Below are 16,262 nucleotides of genomic sequence, written 5' to 3' on the forward strand. Positions count from 1 at the left end.
TCTATACGCCTTTTAAGTTCGGTACGCTGTGGCTAATATTATGAGTCCATCCCTGGGCCATTTTTTGATAGTAATAATAGTAATTCGACAGTTGCCGTGCAAAAGTATTCTGTGCCCAGCCGGGCACATCTTGTTAATATTTAATTGTATTAAACATTAAACCAATAAGAAATTGAGCTATTACTTTAATTGTGAAAGACCCAGTAAGCCTTCCTTTTCTATACCATTCTTTAATAAGATGTCGTGTAAACATTTTCTTACAACACTGTATATGCAGCAATTAAAGCTACAAACTGACGTGAAATTTGAATGACCAAAAACTTCCACTTTCTCAATACACCTTTGCTCTGTTTTTTTTCTCTCACTCACAAAGAATATACTTGACAGGAGTAGAAGATTTCACTTTGGCTTGCAGCCTTGCACTGGCAGGATTTTAACTTTCAATTAAAATTGGTCGTTTATTTAGTGCCATCTATTACATCCGAATTAATTTAAGGTAAACAAACCCGGCGCAAGATGGCGCGATTGAGTATATGTTTTACTTATTTTCAGAAATTTCACTCGATACTTAATAGCGCAATCAAGTACACGAAGAATTAATATGCAAAAATTATTACCTAGAACTAGATGGCGCTATTGAATTTATTTTCATAAAAATGTGAAATATGTGTACTATATTCAGGAGAGTAGTAATCGATTGATTTTCTCAATTCAAACCCTCTATGAGAGAAAGACATTGGTAGGGAACTCAACCCTGATTTCACAGGCGTGCGCAGGGTTTTCAGTAAGGTCGGGCCGCCTAGTTAATTTTGCGCCCCTACCCCGTGCGCCCCCATCTCCCTTTATTGTGTGTCAATATGAAACTTAAAAGTACTATCACGTAAGATGCTTTATTTAAGATGTTACAACTCAAATCTACGTGCGTGTGGAACATTACTCTTAAAGTTATCAATGACTTTATCAAAGTCCACTTTTACCGCCAGTTCCTGTTCTATGTATGGCAACATCAAATTGTTAAGTCTTTCTTGTTTCATGGTGACTCTAAGCTTTGATTTTACATGCGTTAGTTTTGAAAACGCCCTATCACAGGAACAGCTGGTAACAGGTATTACGGAAAATAAAGAAGTTGCTTTGTGGAACTCGCTATAAATGCAATCGAAGTTGTTTTCACGGAGCCAGTCTAGCCATGTGTAACAGCCCATTTTTCCAACCTCTTTTAGAAATTCAGTACCAAGCCTAGCCCTTAACAACTTATTTTCGGCTTCAAGCCCATCCGCCGATATAGAAAAATAGTCAGCTAAATATTGAATGTCCAGTGTCGTTGGTTGTAATGAGAACAAAGCAGAAGTGGTATTAATAACCTGGCAGCTTTCTTGGTCAAATCTTTCTGTGATACCCGCAACCATACTGTCCAACATCGGATAGTATAAGTTACATCTCAATTCTTCTTCTTTCGATTGAGCATGATATTGGTTTTTGTATTTATCATCCAGCCGTCTTGAAACTTTTCTTTTCCTAGGCTCTGGTATTTCATTACCATGGGCTTGACATTTTTCAGACACTTTCTTAAAGGAATCACTAAAACCTTTAGGCTCACTTCTCATTGTTTCGAGGGCCAACTTTAGATTTTGTACTTCATTCCAAGCAAACTGAATTTTAATCGCTGGATCTTGTAAAGTTCTGCTCACTTTAACTATTAACTGTAAAACAGGATGAACCACTTCTAAGCAGCAAACAAAATTAAAACTCTTCATTTGAGACAGTATTCCCTTCCCTTTAGCTTTTGTTTCGGGGTCTTTAGTGGACGACAGAATCTCTTCCACAGCTTTCACGATTGCTGGGTATTGTTCTCTAGCCACGGCGACAGCTTCAGCGCGATATGCCCATCTTGTTGTAGATCAGGGTTTAATGCTTTTCATCTTCATTTCCATTTATCATTTCTAATCGCTTCTAAAACACCATGGCGTAGAGGGCTAGATTCAATGAAGTTATGAAGCATTTGCAGCGTCCCAAAAAAATCGAAAAGAACGCTGTTCTCCGTTCGAGATATACATGCAGACACTAAAACTAAATTAAGGCAATGCGCGTAGCAATGTACATAAATAATTTTTGAGTTCTTCTCCTTACACCGCGCCTGAACGCCACTTATTTCTCCAGCCATTGTTGAAGCTCCGTCAAAACAAACAGACATAACATTTTCCCAGATTATTCCCAATTTTTGGACTAGCTCATCAATTACACCGAAGATGGATTCCGCGTTCGTAGACAAAAGCCTTTCCATTGCGACAGTGATTTCTACAGGTCTGTTATCACGATTATTATAATAACGAACCACAAAAGCCATTTGCTGATGATGTCCACAGTCGCTAGTTTCGTCACACATAATTGAGACTTTTTTCCCTAGGAGAGATTCTTTGATATTGTCTAGCATCACTTTGTGAAGAGATGAAATTAAGTCATTTTGGATGCGATTGCTTGTGTACGTACTGTTCTTCGGACCATTTTGTAAATGTGACTTCAGCAGTGGGTCATATTTACCTAACAATTCAACTATCTCTACGAAGAGACCGCGATCTGGGCTTAGTTTGGATTCCAAGTGTCCTCTAAAGGGTTTACCACTTTTAGCCAATAAAAGTGTTATATCAATAAGGCGACACATTAATTCATGATTTCGAACCCTTTTTGCCTCCCTAATACTGAGTGCCTTTGCATTCTGATCATTTAGTTGAGATTCCAAAGGATTGCCCTTTTTGTATGTTATATGGGAATTGTTGCTATGAATATGGTGCGCACTGGTTTGGTGTGAAACAAAAGAACATACAGCGTTCTTCCAGTTTTTGAACCCAGTTTTTGTGAAAGTCACATGAATTGAGTCTGAATGGGCTGATGGAAAACAGCGGCAGACGAAACAGAAAGCAGCATCTTTAGCTGGGCTGTACTCTAGCCAAGGAAAGCGCCCATACCACGAAGACTGAAAGTTTCGTGTATGAGATCCGATTTGTTTCCTTGGGAATTCAATTAGTCTAGGTTGATATGGCCCATTTTTAAGTATAATTTCACGTTCGAGAAGTAATGTTGGTAATGGATTGGATGGGTCATTTGCAACCGACGAGTTTGCTGAGGTACTCTTACATGTTTCCTGACAATTCACACTTGTATAAGTGCTATGGTCAGAGTCAGACAGTTCAAACTTCTCATTGGAAACGTCGTCATTTGAGGTTGATGCCAGATTTTGCCTAAAATTTTCAATGTCTAAATCACCACGTGGTTCTTGAGTACTGGATTCAGCGTTCACGGTCACTATAGATGCACTACTAGGCCTATATTCAAGCAATTTTTGCAAATTGTCATCTGTAGATTGACGCAAGTTTTTATCTCCTTCTCCTAGTCCTATTTCGATGGTTTCATTCAAGTTTAAGTCCAGCCCTGGCACTTCTCTAGTGACAGTATGATCAGTTTCTTCAATGCATTTATTCTCTCTTAAACAATTTTTGTTTCCTGTGTTTGTGAACGTTAATCGTTATACTTCCATAAAACTGTTTTCACTTTTCAAAAACAATATTAGGTACAAATTTCGTTTAAAAAATCATTAAACTAAGAATTTTATCAACAAAAGTACAAAATAATGGACATTTTTCCTTAATAATTATAATTATTAATTAAACATGTTTGACTAGGCCCAACCTTCATTTTTTGACTTCTTTAGCCAAGAATCCAACTTATGCGTTTGATCCAGTAGTTTATTTTCCCCATTAAGCTTTTTCAATCGTTCCTTTCTATACTCGGCTCCAGACTTACGTTTCGACATTTTCAATTTTTATATTATTCAGCTAATCAGTAGAATCACAATTTTATTACTCAAAAGCACACTAAACCCCTACGGTTCTCTTGAAAACATGTCTGCGCATGTGTCGCAGAGACGCGGGCGCCGGAGAGGAATAAAATTTTCCCCTCTAAACTAGTTTCAACAACACCCGAGACTATACGAGAGAGAACCAAATTTTCCCGTCCCCCGTCTGACCATCGCATTTCTCATAGTGGCTCTGTTATTCACATTTCCGTTCCCTTTCGGCGTTTCGCTGATGTTCCTGCAGTCTGCAGATCTAATACCCAAATTTTGCGCCCTTATTTTTCCGGCTTTTGCGCCCCCTTGAAACATTTCATGTCGGGCCAGGGCCCACCCTGCCCGACCCGTGCGCACGCCTGTGCCTGATTTAACATCTGGTGAGTAGTGAGGCAGTCGCGTTACTCTCAAGGAAAGACTAGATCTTTAACAACTATTCTTATGTTCACAGGCTTTTTCTATGACGTTACGCTTACTATTAATTTAATGGTATATTAATTGCCTCTCCGAGTGACGATCACGTCACGGAGAGGTATTACACTAGATATAAAGTGTGGTCGAACCGTCGAGATCAGACTGAAACCTTCCTTTGTTGACAACCCCCAATACTGCCAACGGATGACGTCACTATACTTAATTATACAGGATGTAAAAAAATATTTGGAATTTATTTTTTATTGTATGCAAGTGACGAGTGACAAGTTACACAAAAAAATACTGAAGAATATGCCTGATAGCAAAAAAATTGTCTAAAAGCACATTCCCATGATTAGTCTTAAAACTTGCACCTCAAATTACAACCTCTAATCTGTTTGGTAAACACCTCAACGCAACTATTCGATTCGTCTACCATTGTCACTCTTCATGGCAACTGTCCATGTCTTGCAATAAATTTGCAAGCACTAAACGCATGACGGATTTTCTCTTAGAAGAAGGGTCAGATAATTCAGTTACCAAGAATGTCCACCCAAAACATTTACCTTCCATCGTATATGATGATAATAATGTCGTAACCAGTGAAAATTTAGTAATATAGTTTATTTAGTTTATAGTTATACATATATATATATATATATATATATATATATATATAGTTTATATAGTTTATAGTTATACAAATATATATATAGTTTATAGTTATAGTTATATACAGGGTGGCTTCGGTATTTGTGGCCAATAGCTTCTATGGGATAGTATTATTCCACTGAAAATAGTATGTTTCCTACCATATTGTGTTGCAGGATTGATAACGTGAATAATAGATATGTAATGCAATAGACTGCTGTAATCGAAATAATGTTTAACGTATTGCCTACAGTTTAAAGGGAGGGTGAAGTAGAAAATCAAGTGATTTTTTATCGATTTTTCTACTAATTATAAGACCAGTCTGCATAGTCAAACATTCAGGAAATACTTCCGAATGATTTTAAAATTCAAATTAGGTTCAGATTTTAAGGATAAATTTAAAGAAGGTCCTCCGACCAATCGCGTAATGCCTTGCCTTTTTATTAACAAATTTCTCGTGGCACGCTCCATGTCTCGCGCCATGATTATCACGTCGCGCGCGAATTTTATCAAATCTCGTGATAAATTTCATTCAACACGTAACATGCCACGAGAATTTTGTTAATAAAAAGGCAGGACGTTACGCGATTGGCCGGAGGACCTTCTTTAAAATTATCCTTAAAATCTGAACCTAATTTGAATTTTAAAATCATTCGGAAGTATTTCCTGAATGTTTGACTATGCAGACTGGTCTTATAATTAGTAGAAAAATCGATAAAAAAATCACTTGATTTTCTACTTCACCCTCCCTTTAAACTGTAGGCAATACGTTAAACATTATATCGATTACAGCAGTCTATTGCATTACATATCTATTATTCACGTTATCAATCCTGCAACACAATATGGTAGGAAACATACTATTTTCAGTGGAATAATACTATCCCATAGAAGCTATTGGCCACAAATACCGAAGCCACCCTGTATATATATATAATTATAAACTACAATGCAGGTTCCGTGTGGAACTTTTAAGCCAATCGTAGCGGATGTTGAGTATTAAAACGCTTTTTAATTGGCTCGCGTGTTTTAAACCGAGCGGTCAATAAACCGTTTTATAGAAAGTTGCATTATGACCTAGCCTTAACTAAAAGGCAGCTTTCGTGCGCAATATGTGCTCGTTAGGTACTGTACAGTACATGAAATCGTAATATCTAAATAAATAACTTGCTTTTTCCATTCTGATAAAAAAGGTTGGCGGGAACCATATAAGTAAGCCTTGAAAAATGTAAGTGAAATTTCTGCAAGATATTAGAAATATTTTACATTTATTTTCGAAACAAACTCGACTGACTTGCAATATGGATTCATAAATAACTTAAAAATATACTCAAAATTTCAATCTTATGGTCTAAATTTTAAGGGTTCAACCAAACCTTTTTACCGCTTCACCCCAATAATGCTTCCCTCAATTATCCTCCGTCAAGAAAGATGTTGTTTGGATATATTTTAGTAGCTTTGGACAACGATGTCGATTACGCGCGACTTATGTGAAATGAGGCTCGGTATAACGGGAGCTAGGTGAACTGAGGCTCGGTATAACGGGAGCTACGTGAACTGAGGCTCAGTATAACGGGAGCTACGTGAACTGAGGCTCGGTATAACGGGAGCTACGTGAAATGAGGCTCGGGATAACGGGAGCTACGTGAAATGAGGCTCGGTATAACGGGAGCTACGTGAACTGAGGCTCGGTATAACGGGAGCTACGTGAACTGAGGCTCGGTTTAACGGGAGCTACGTGAACTGAGGCTCGGTATAACGGGAGCTACGTGAAATGAGGCTCGGGATAACGGGAGCTATGTGAAATGAGGCGTAGTAGGATCGCTATTCAGTTGCCAGTCCATGGGTTTAGGTGGTGTGAAATTTAACACCGATTCACTGAAAGGCATTAAGTCAATTAGCTTTTTAATATCTGTAAGGTCCTGGTAATATTTTAAGATTTTTGAGATAATTCCGACCGGGATAATTTTTTGTCTGAGTTAACAGAAGAACTCAAATCTGATGGAACTTTGTTAAAAATAATACATAAATTGTTCAAGCACTTCTTTTTGTTATATTTTGAGGATATATATATTTTTCATTCCGCTTAAACAAAGCAACTTTCATACGAAAGATAATTAAATTAAAGTTAAATTCAATTAACTTTTATACAAACGTTAATTAAATTCAAGTTAAATCCAATTAACTTTCTTTCAAAAGTTAATTAACTTCAAGTTAATTTCAAAAAGTTTTCACTCTAAGTAAAACAACTTGAAATCAAATAGCTTACAATATAGGTTGGAAAACAATGTTAAGTAGAAAAAGACTTTTAGCATCAGGAGGTAGGAAATATTAATTATATTAATCCACCGCCATAATGTTTTATCCTGGAAAAAAGGCTTTTATAGGTCAACTTCAAGGTTCGAGGCACATAAAAGTCGGGCATAACTAAACGGTATGCTATCGATTGGGCGTGTTATCAAAACAGCATTGTCCAAAACGGCTTTTTCATAAACGCGTTTGCCATTATAGCCATTTCTCGTTTTAGCGCATTTTGATTACAGCGTTTATATCTTGAGCGTTGTTTCGTATTGTTGAAGGTATAAGTATTAGAGCTCGCCATGCATTATCTATCCATTATCCACGTTATTTTATCATTATCCATAATCCAGAATTATCAACAGAAGTTGTATGTTAAAAATTAGTATTGATTTCAGCTTTAAGTTTGAATTTTAATGGTTGTCCAACAAACAGTTTCGTGGTCTAGTGTGTTAATGCGTTTTAATATTTGGTTGGGATGGGTTATTTGAACTCCAATAGTATTCGGTTGGGTTGGGTGATTTGAGCCCAAATGTATAATGTCAAAAACGGATTTATGTAAGAAGAACGTTGAACGTAGCAAATTCACTACCCATCCTAGCATACTTTGTTGAGAAACTTCGTCTGCTTATATTTTGACTCCACCCACAAATTCTGTATATAGCGACTTCTAGAGATCGGAAATGTCATTCTTATCTCTATTTTCGTGGTTAAATATTTTTTTCGAAATTGCGCCAGTGGTAAAAAAGCAAAGTGGACAACAATGCGATATAACTCCCGATTTAGTGGAATTAAGTTTTAAAGTTAAGAATATAAATAATTGATGTTTCTTTTTTTAAGTATCTAGTTTTTCTTTCTTTGTGGGTGGAGTCAAAATATAAGCAGACGAAGTTTCTCAATAAAGTATGCGAGGATGGTACTAGAGGCTAAAGCTACGATCCGACGTTCTTAGTACATAAATCCGTTTTTGATAATGTCAGTTTTAATTGTTTAAAGCCCAATAGTATTAGGTCAGGCTAGGTTGGGTTAGGTTAGGTTAGGTTAGGTTTGAATAGGTTAGGTTAGGTTTGAATAGGTTAGGTTAGGTTTGAATAGGTTAGGTTAGAGTTAGGTTAGTAATATTTTATTAATAACTTTAAAATGTTACGCCTTTTCCAAAATATTGTTGTTTATCTTCATTGACTTCCCAAAATAATATGCCTTTTCCAAAAAATTATATTTTATATTTACTTCCGATATAACTTTATTCCTTTCTGCATAATATTGTTCTTTGCTCTATTTACTTAATATAATAGAGATTTCCCTCCCTATCAATCACAGTTTGGGCGGAAACAGCAACCGCTGTTTTGGGAAATAGCGCTGTATTGAGAAACGCGGAAACAGCAACGTACCGCGGTTTTGCAAACCGCTGTTTTGGGAACCGCTTTATTCCAAAACGCTCTTTTGAAAACCGCTCAACTACCCGTGAACCTAATTAAACAATATCTTAGTTATACTTCTAAGCGTCTTACTATGGAAAATGTTTTCTTTCGTAATAGAGCAAGTTTTAAGCCAATCGTAGCTAATGTTTTTTTTACTTGGTTCGCGGGTTTATAACCGACGCGATAATAATTACTCTGTTCTATATTAAACCGTTGCATTAATATAACCTTAACTAGTAGGCAGCTTTCGTGTGTAATTATAAAATTGCTAAGTCCCTCTTTTGACACGGTTTAACTAAACGTTTCTGTTCTTATATGTATACGTATATTGAAAGCGGAATCATACAATTAATGTTTTGGTTTTTTTTTATTTCAATTAAAATTCTTCCCCAAACCAAATAAGTGAGCTTTTAAAAAATGTAAGTGACCTTGTGGTGAGATTTTGAACATAAACATAATCTAAGTGCGTTTATTGTTTCGTTATATCTTAGTAGTTTTGGGCATTGGCGTCAAGGAACCGCGAATTATTTGAAATGAGGTTCTGCATAACGAAAGTTATGTGAAACGTAAGTTAAGTATAACGGGGTTATGTGAAATGGTGTTAAGTATAACAGGAATTTTGGTGAAATGAGGGTACCATTACAAAGTTTTTGAGCTGTATTTCATCTGCATACACGCTTTCTTAAAGCTACCACGCTGTAACAGATACATTAAGGCTACATTTTCTGCAGCTCAAAAAACGCGAGAATTTCACTACAATTCTACACCTGCAAATTGAATGCCATTTCTACATTTTCTGTTTGTTAACTGTTAATTTCTGTAGTGTGCGATTCTGCGAAAGCGATGCAAAAGAAGAAATACCAGCAGCTACAATACAACGCGAGTTTTTTTTTTGCGAAAAAACTAAAACTTTTCGACTTTATCGGCTGCTATTGACCTCTAAAACAAAATTTCCAACTTTTCAAAGTATTTAACAAAATGTTTGTTATGGATGCGATATTATAAATATTAAAATTCCGTTCCATGGTAAAACTTTATAAGAGTTGATTTTGAAATAAGTGCAGCTACTTCATGGAAAATAGTTTATTAAAAACTAAAAATTAAAAATTATTTTCGGGAGCTTTCGAACCGTGGTTCTTCCTCAGCCGTACAAACTTAAAATGAATTCATTACATTTCCATTAGTAAGTAAAACAACCAGCACCCTTAGAACAGAATTAGTAAAAAATAGACCTAAAATAGACAAACTAAAAAATACAGGGGTAGTTTACGAAATTAAATGTAAATGTAATGAGAAAAACGTAGGCCAAACAAAAAGACGGTTAGGAAAAAGACGAACAGAACATAAAAATTGTGTAAAAAATGAAATAGAAAATAACGGATTAGCAATACATATAAAAAATAACAAGAAGCATGAAATAGATTGGGAATCGGTAGAGATATTGTGTCAGGAGGTGGGGTGTTTGTACGGCTGAGGAAGAACCACGGTTCGAAAGCTCCCGAAAATAATTTTTAATTTTTAGTTTTTAATAAACTATTTTCCATGAAGTAGCTGCACTTATTTCAAAATCAACTCTTATGGATGCGATATGATAGTATTAACATAAGTTTATAAGATATAACCCATAACTATGACACAACCTATACTTCGTAATGCTAGAGACTTAATGAGAATGAGAGCCAGTTCGATAACGACACAAGAATTGACTACACTCGATTGGCAGTCCATATTCCTGTTTAGTCTGTACTTCGCCTTTGACAGCGCCTCACCAGACGCCGCTTTACGAGAATCTATGACGTTTCACCTACGTCACCTCATGACTAGCTCTCAGTAATGAGTGACAAACTTATTTATCTAATCTTATGAACTTATGGTATTAGTTATATAAAGATGTATACATTCATTGTGCACTTAATATTTAAACAGGCTCCATTTTGCATAGTTTGCAAACGAATTTTCAACCAATCCATCTGTGCATTTATCGAAACCTGCATCTGAAGATGTCCACAGATCCTAGATTTGCTTTTACAACGGTAACTACGTATATTTATGATAATGAAATTTTCAATATATCCTCCGTATTCCAATTATTGTTAATGTAGCAGACGAGAATAAGAGATTAAAAATTATATACAAATTTGAATTTTTTTGGTCCTTTGTTAATTTTATATCAAAATTCACTATAATCAGCCACCAGTGGGGCTTTTCTAAGATGTTCGTTTAGTCGTCTACTGAACGTTTTCGTTAATAAAATTTGTTTACAAGTCAAATTAAGGCTATCGAATGTTACACGTACTTTCTTGCGGTAAATTACACAAACAGCATGTTTAGCAGATTTTTCCTTCGTCGCAAAAACGTGTAAATATTATAGGTAACTTTGCAAGTGCGACCTGCGCAACCACAAGCGTTACATTTTTGAGCCGTAGAACTAAAAGTACAGACAGCCATAGTTTAATCGTTTGAGATTGATAAAACAATATGAAATTCATAAAGACGACTTACAGTGTATGAGATAATGATTTTATTTTATGACCTAATAGGTCAATAATACCAGAATACGGAAATTTACCTTATAAGCTTCCCCTAACTCGGAATATGCGATGAATTGTTCTTGGGTTTTTGTGAGAGAGCAAGGGGGACGGGGGATAAAGTCATTCTGCTATAACACAGATTTTGGCAGAGGCTTGTGAGAATTCTTTAAATCTTGTTTTGATTGGGTATAGCGTTGCCTACGTTAATCAAGGCCTGTGCGCGGTGGCTTCGAAGGGGGGGGGGACTTTTAGGAAACGAGACTTCTTATTTTCTCCCTATTTTAGCGCGAGATTTCATTGATAGCTGGACCGAAACGCGCGCGAAAATGAGTATTTAAAATTCTAAGCGCGAGAAAATGAACATTTCAAATTATTGAGGTCCAGCTATTAGCGCCTCAGGTCCAGCTAATAGTGCCTCAGGTGAGAGAATTCGGCAACTTAAATTGCCAAAATGAAAATAAAAATCAGCGCCGCGCACAGGCCTTGATTAACGTAGGCAACGGGTATAGTTATGGTGACGCCAAGGCCCATTTATAAATTATATCCCCTTAAATTGCATCACGTCTCGACTTTACAAGGGCAAAATATTCAGCTCAGCTTCCTGTTTTTTAAAACAATGGAGTTTTCGGAAAATTTTCCATCGCCAACGTCAGTCACAGCAAAAACGGATTTATGTAAGAAGAACGTTCAACGTAGCAAATTACTACCCATCCTCGCATACTTTATTGAGAAACTTCGTCTGCTTATATTTTGACTCCACCCACAAATTCTGTATATAGCTACTTCTAGAAATCGCATTTGTGGGTGGAGTCAAAATATAAACAGACGAAGTTTCTCAATAAAGTATGCGAGGATGGTACTAGAGACTAAAGCTACGATCCGACGTTCTTAGTACATAAATCCGTTTTTAGTCACAGTATGAAGCGTTTCTCATAGTAATTCCCTGTATATTAAACTCCTGTTAATACCATGCTGTTGGGAAGATACCAATCTAGTTAAAGTAGTTTTAAATTCAACTGGAAGGACCATTAGTGTTTTTAAATCACAGTATTAAGCCAATTGAAAACTTCATTACTTTACGCGAAGGTTCCATTTTGGTTTTCAATTGGAAGTAACAATCAGGTGGACGATTGTTACGGAAAGTTTTATGAATCTGCCACTATCCTTTTAAATCTAACGTGAGTTACAATGAAAATCGTATTGTGGTCTATTTAAATATGACCGATAAATAATAAGCAATTTATCAATGTTATTTTAACTTGGTCTAATTTAAATATACTGGATGCAGTGGATTGGCTTCGCTATTGACCTAAGCGTTAGAAAATAAAGTTGTTATTCAATTTGCTTATTTTGAATTCAATCCAATTCAGTTTCTTTTTCAATGCTTATTTTGAATTCAAACAAATTCAGTTTCTTTTTCAATGCTTAGTTTCAATTCAGTGTTTTTTCAATGTTTAGTTTGTTTTCAAACCAATTCAGTGTTTTTTAAATGCTTAGTTTGAATTCAAACCAATTCATTTTCTCTCTGAATGCTTAGTTTGAATTCAAACCAATTCATTTTCTTTTTGAATGCTTAGTTTGAATTCAAAACAATTCATTTTCTTTCTGAATGCTTAGTTTGAATTCAAACCAATTCATTTTCTTTTTGAATGCTTAGTTTGAATTCAAACCAATTAATTTTCTTTATGAATGCTTAGTTTGAATTCAAACCAATTCATTTTCTTTTTGAATGCTTAGTTTGAATTCAAACCAATTAATTTTCTTTCTGAATGCTTAGTTTGAATTCAAATCACTTCGGCTTCTTTTTCAGTTTTTGATTTTTTTTTCGAACCAATTCAGTTTGTTTTTAAATTTTTGTAATTTTATTTCAAACCAATTAAGTTTTATTTCCTATTTTTGTAATTTTATTTCAAACCAATTAAGTTTTTTTTTTTTGCTATTTTTGTAATTTTATTTCAAAGCAATTAAGTTTCTTTTTCAGTTTTTGTAATTTTACTTCAAACCAATTAAGTTTCTTTTTCTTTTTGCAATTTTATTTCAAACCAATTAAGTTGCTTTTTCAATTTTTGTAATTTTATTTCAAACCAATTTATAGGCTGTCTGGAGCCAATCTGTTTCCAACAGAGAATGATTTGGATTTCGGAGCTGTAATTGGGCCTGATAACGCAACGGGAATTGTGGGATTGCTGCAGAGAAACGTAAATATAAAACTAACATTTTTCGTAAAGGAACATAAGCAATAAGTTCCTCATAAGATAAAGTAGTGTTCGGTTCTTTTGCTTACTCTGCATTGCAGTATTCTTTGTATCTCTTAAGCTTCAATTAAATATAAACACAAAGCTTTCTAGCCTTATTAATATTTCAGAAAGTGATTTGATTGTTGTCTTGCAAATCACTAGCCATTAAGCCTTTCAAGAACGTTCTATTCTAGACCAGTAACACTTTAGCTTTTTGATTAACCCTCAGTTGAAAATCGTTGAAATTGAAACTTGTGAAAAAGTTAGTATGCAAAGAAACATCTTGCAATTTTATAACGATAGGAACAAATAATATGTCTCTTAAAACGTTCGGGTAGTATGATATTTTGAACAGTGCGTTCGACTATGGTAACCCACAAGTCAAAATATAATAATTACTTGTGCGGGGGCAATCCCACCTCGCACGAGTATTGCACCGACTTTTCAAGGTCTCTCTCCCTAGCTTTGGCAATGTATGGTGACAGGAATACCATGTGTTCGGGGCTTTTCATCCCCATCATACCGATTTCGATTTTTTAAAGTAAACACTTATTTGGTGACTCCACAAGAACGAACTCTAGTTGAAGCCACTAAAAACGATAAATAGACTCTGCTTCCTCTGAAGCGCGCGATCGCAATGGTGCGGTGGTTTAGGGATGGCGATAGAGGATAACTTTCCTTCTATAGACTTAAGCTGTCTGCTGCGAGTTCTACTGTTAAGTTAATATTTATCAGCCTCGCTCAGAACTGGAGATATGGCGTCTAGTAAAGAAATTTTCACCTCATGCTCGCTTTTTTAGCCCCTATAGAGCTATTTCAGAGGGGGTAATGGCTACGTCACCAATGCTATTTGCCCATAGAGAAAACCCTCATAAAATGTCCGCCCTACACTCAAAGGCAGGCCCAATTTTCGTAGCAGACGAAATTTTTCCCCCACTGAAATAGCTCTATTGTTTCACTTTTTTATTATCTTACATATCCCGCACGATCGAGTGTCCTTTCTACTGGGGCAGCTTTTTTACTATTGATCTCTTTTTAGGAGACGGATATTTCGCTATATCCAGTTCCACCAACGTTCAAAGCCTTTCAATACATTGATTATTCTCAATCAATTTATCAAACCACCTGGAAAATCATATCACTTAAACCTAGAAAATCTACTCATAATAGCTTCGGTGTTATACGAACCTTTTCGTGGCAGGTGTGTTTGGTAATGCAACATGGAAGAGAAAACTATTCAATGATTTGTGGAATTTATTCATGCTAATTAGCGACGGAGTTTAAGACAATGAAAATATCTGAACATGAAATTCTGCAAAGCCTTAAAAGATGATTAAATTATAGGCTTGCATATCTGTCGAAGTTATCGATTAATAAGAAATACACCTTTTAAACGAATCCATCTTTGATGAGGCTTTTTTCGAGCCATTATTGACCTTCTTACTAAGAATTTGCCACCTTATGGTTTAACGTTTTTGGGAACCCACCTGAAGAAATTCAGTAATATCCTACTATTATTATAAGTGTGATTGTTTTCAGGTTTTGATGATAGGATACTTGTTACTGGATTCCTATTTAACAGTAGAATGGATAGAGCTCGGCATTTTCGATCAATTATCCACTTTATTTTATCTTTATCCATACCCAAAAATTATCCACAGAACTTACATGTTAAATCGTATTATAATCCACAAATTTGTTTATAAATAATCGGTTATCCACCAATTTGTGGATAATTGATCGAAAATGCCGAGCTCTAAGAATGGATCTCGATTGAATTTGGCAGGCAAGTAGACCTGGATTAACATATACTATACTCTTTTTCGGGTAGTACGTTTCCGTCGGATATCTTCAAAGCTTTTCCACAAAAATGTTGTTACCAATTACCACGCCGAGCAAGTCGCTTGAAAAAGTTTATAAAAAGTAAAAAAATAGGATAATTTCCGTATGCTACGTTTTGATATACGGCATATTTAGAGACATTCATTCAGACTACAAACATTTAATAATACACATGTACCTACACCATTTTACAGTGAACTTCTATTCTCTTAAATATTGACCAATTCAATTACTCATCATAAGAACAAGGTCGCAGGACCTAGAATTAAATATTTTTCTCTTCCATGCTATTTAATTTTGAGAGAGAATGTTTTATTTCCGCTACTTTCATTAGTACAAGATTCATTATCTTTCCGTAATTAGCGTTGGTCAAAAGTTTTTTGTAGTGAATCTATACTAATTATAGTTTTATTGAACTTTAATTTTCAGATATGGTTGTGTGTATTTTTATCAGTTAATGCAATATACTTGCTATCGTACCTTCAGTCTTGGATAATGAATTTCAAGTTTCGTTATATAAAAGAATACCTTGACATTTCGGCAATTCTTATATTGCAGAGTGAGTGTTCAGTGTAAAAGTGTAGTCAAGCTCAAACAAAGCAGTGAAGGAATTGAAATTGAATTGGCAGACGTGTATGATAAGTAGCTAGTATGCCAGCCTATTTAACTTGACATGTCTGGTTCAATGTACTGGGTAGCTTTGGTTTCTTCAAACTTAAGTAAGTAGTCCACTAAGCCTTGTGAAACCGTATCCTTAACGTAACGTCACGTATCCAAATATGAACAGAACGCCATCTGGTAACGTTTCTTAAACGATGCTTTTAGACTTGGGTAATGGGCGCCCTCTTTCGGATGATTTAAGAACTTAAAACGGTAACGATACGGTTTCGCAAGGCTAAGTGGACTACTTGCTTAAATCGTTCTTTTTCAAAATATTCGTAGAATCTATCCCTTGAGTCTACCAAAACTTGATCTTCGACACCTTCCCTTTTGACATAGAACCTATTTAAATATACGATCTCTT

The 16,262-nt window shown here is 35.4% G+C and overlaps 1 protein-coding gene and 1 long non-coding RNA gene across 3 annotated transcripts; both read right to left on the bottom strand.

Annotated features, from left to right (window-relative positions):
* Positions 1-902: 902 nt before the first annotated feature.
* On the bottom strand, positions 903-3,808 carry LOC149708819 (zinc finger MYM-type protein 1-like). Its single transcript, XM_089863874.1, has 3 exons — positions 3,685-3,808; positions 2,128-3,498; positions 903-1,867 (listed from the first exon to the last, which is right to left on the bottom strand). The coding sequence occupies exons 1-3, from the start codon at positions 3,806-3,808 to the stop codon at positions 903-905; spliced, it is 2,460 nt and encodes an 819-aa protein (XP_089720000.1).
* Positions 3,809-13,166: 9,358 nt separating this feature from the next.
* Positions 13,167-16,057, bottom strand: LOC149708820 (uncharacterized). Of its 2 annotated transcripts, XR_016380005.1 has the most exons (5): positions 15,214-16,057; positions 14,783-14,883; positions 14,585-14,717; positions 14,372-14,521; positions 13,167-14,158 (listed from the first exon to the last, which is right to left on the bottom strand). It is a non-coding gene; the product is annotated as an uncharacterized LOC149708820 (long non-coding RNA). The 2 variants fall into 2 exon arrangements; XR_016380004.1 differs by having other exon boundaries at positions 13,167-14,521.
* Positions 16,058-16,262: the final 205 nt, after the last annotated feature.

This window comes from Phalangium opilio, unplaced genomic scaffold (genome assembly GCF_054372755.1).
Source record: "Phalangium opilio isolate 3A_F unplaced genomic scaffold, DU_Popi_V2 ptg000013l_1, whole genome shotgun sequence".
Taxonomy (NCBI): Eukaryota; Metazoa; Arthropoda; class Arachnida; order Opiliones; family Phalangiidae; genus Phalangium; species Phalangium opilio.

Bases quoted from the DNA above. Each gene is read 5' to 3' on its own strand.
- LOC149708819 (XM_089863874.1), bottom strand. From the start codon at position 3,808: ATGTCGAAACGTAAGTCTGGAGCCGAGTATAGAAAGGAACGATTGAAA. The intron at 3,499-3,684 runs GTTGGGCCTAGT...TCACAAACACAG, and splicing joins AAAGAAGTCAAAAAATGAAG to GAAACAAAAATTGTTTAAGA. The intron at 1,868-2,127 runs GTAAGGAGAAGA...ATCGCGCTGAAG, and splicing joins AAGTGGCGTTCAGGCGCGGT to CTGTCGCCGTGGCTAGAGAA.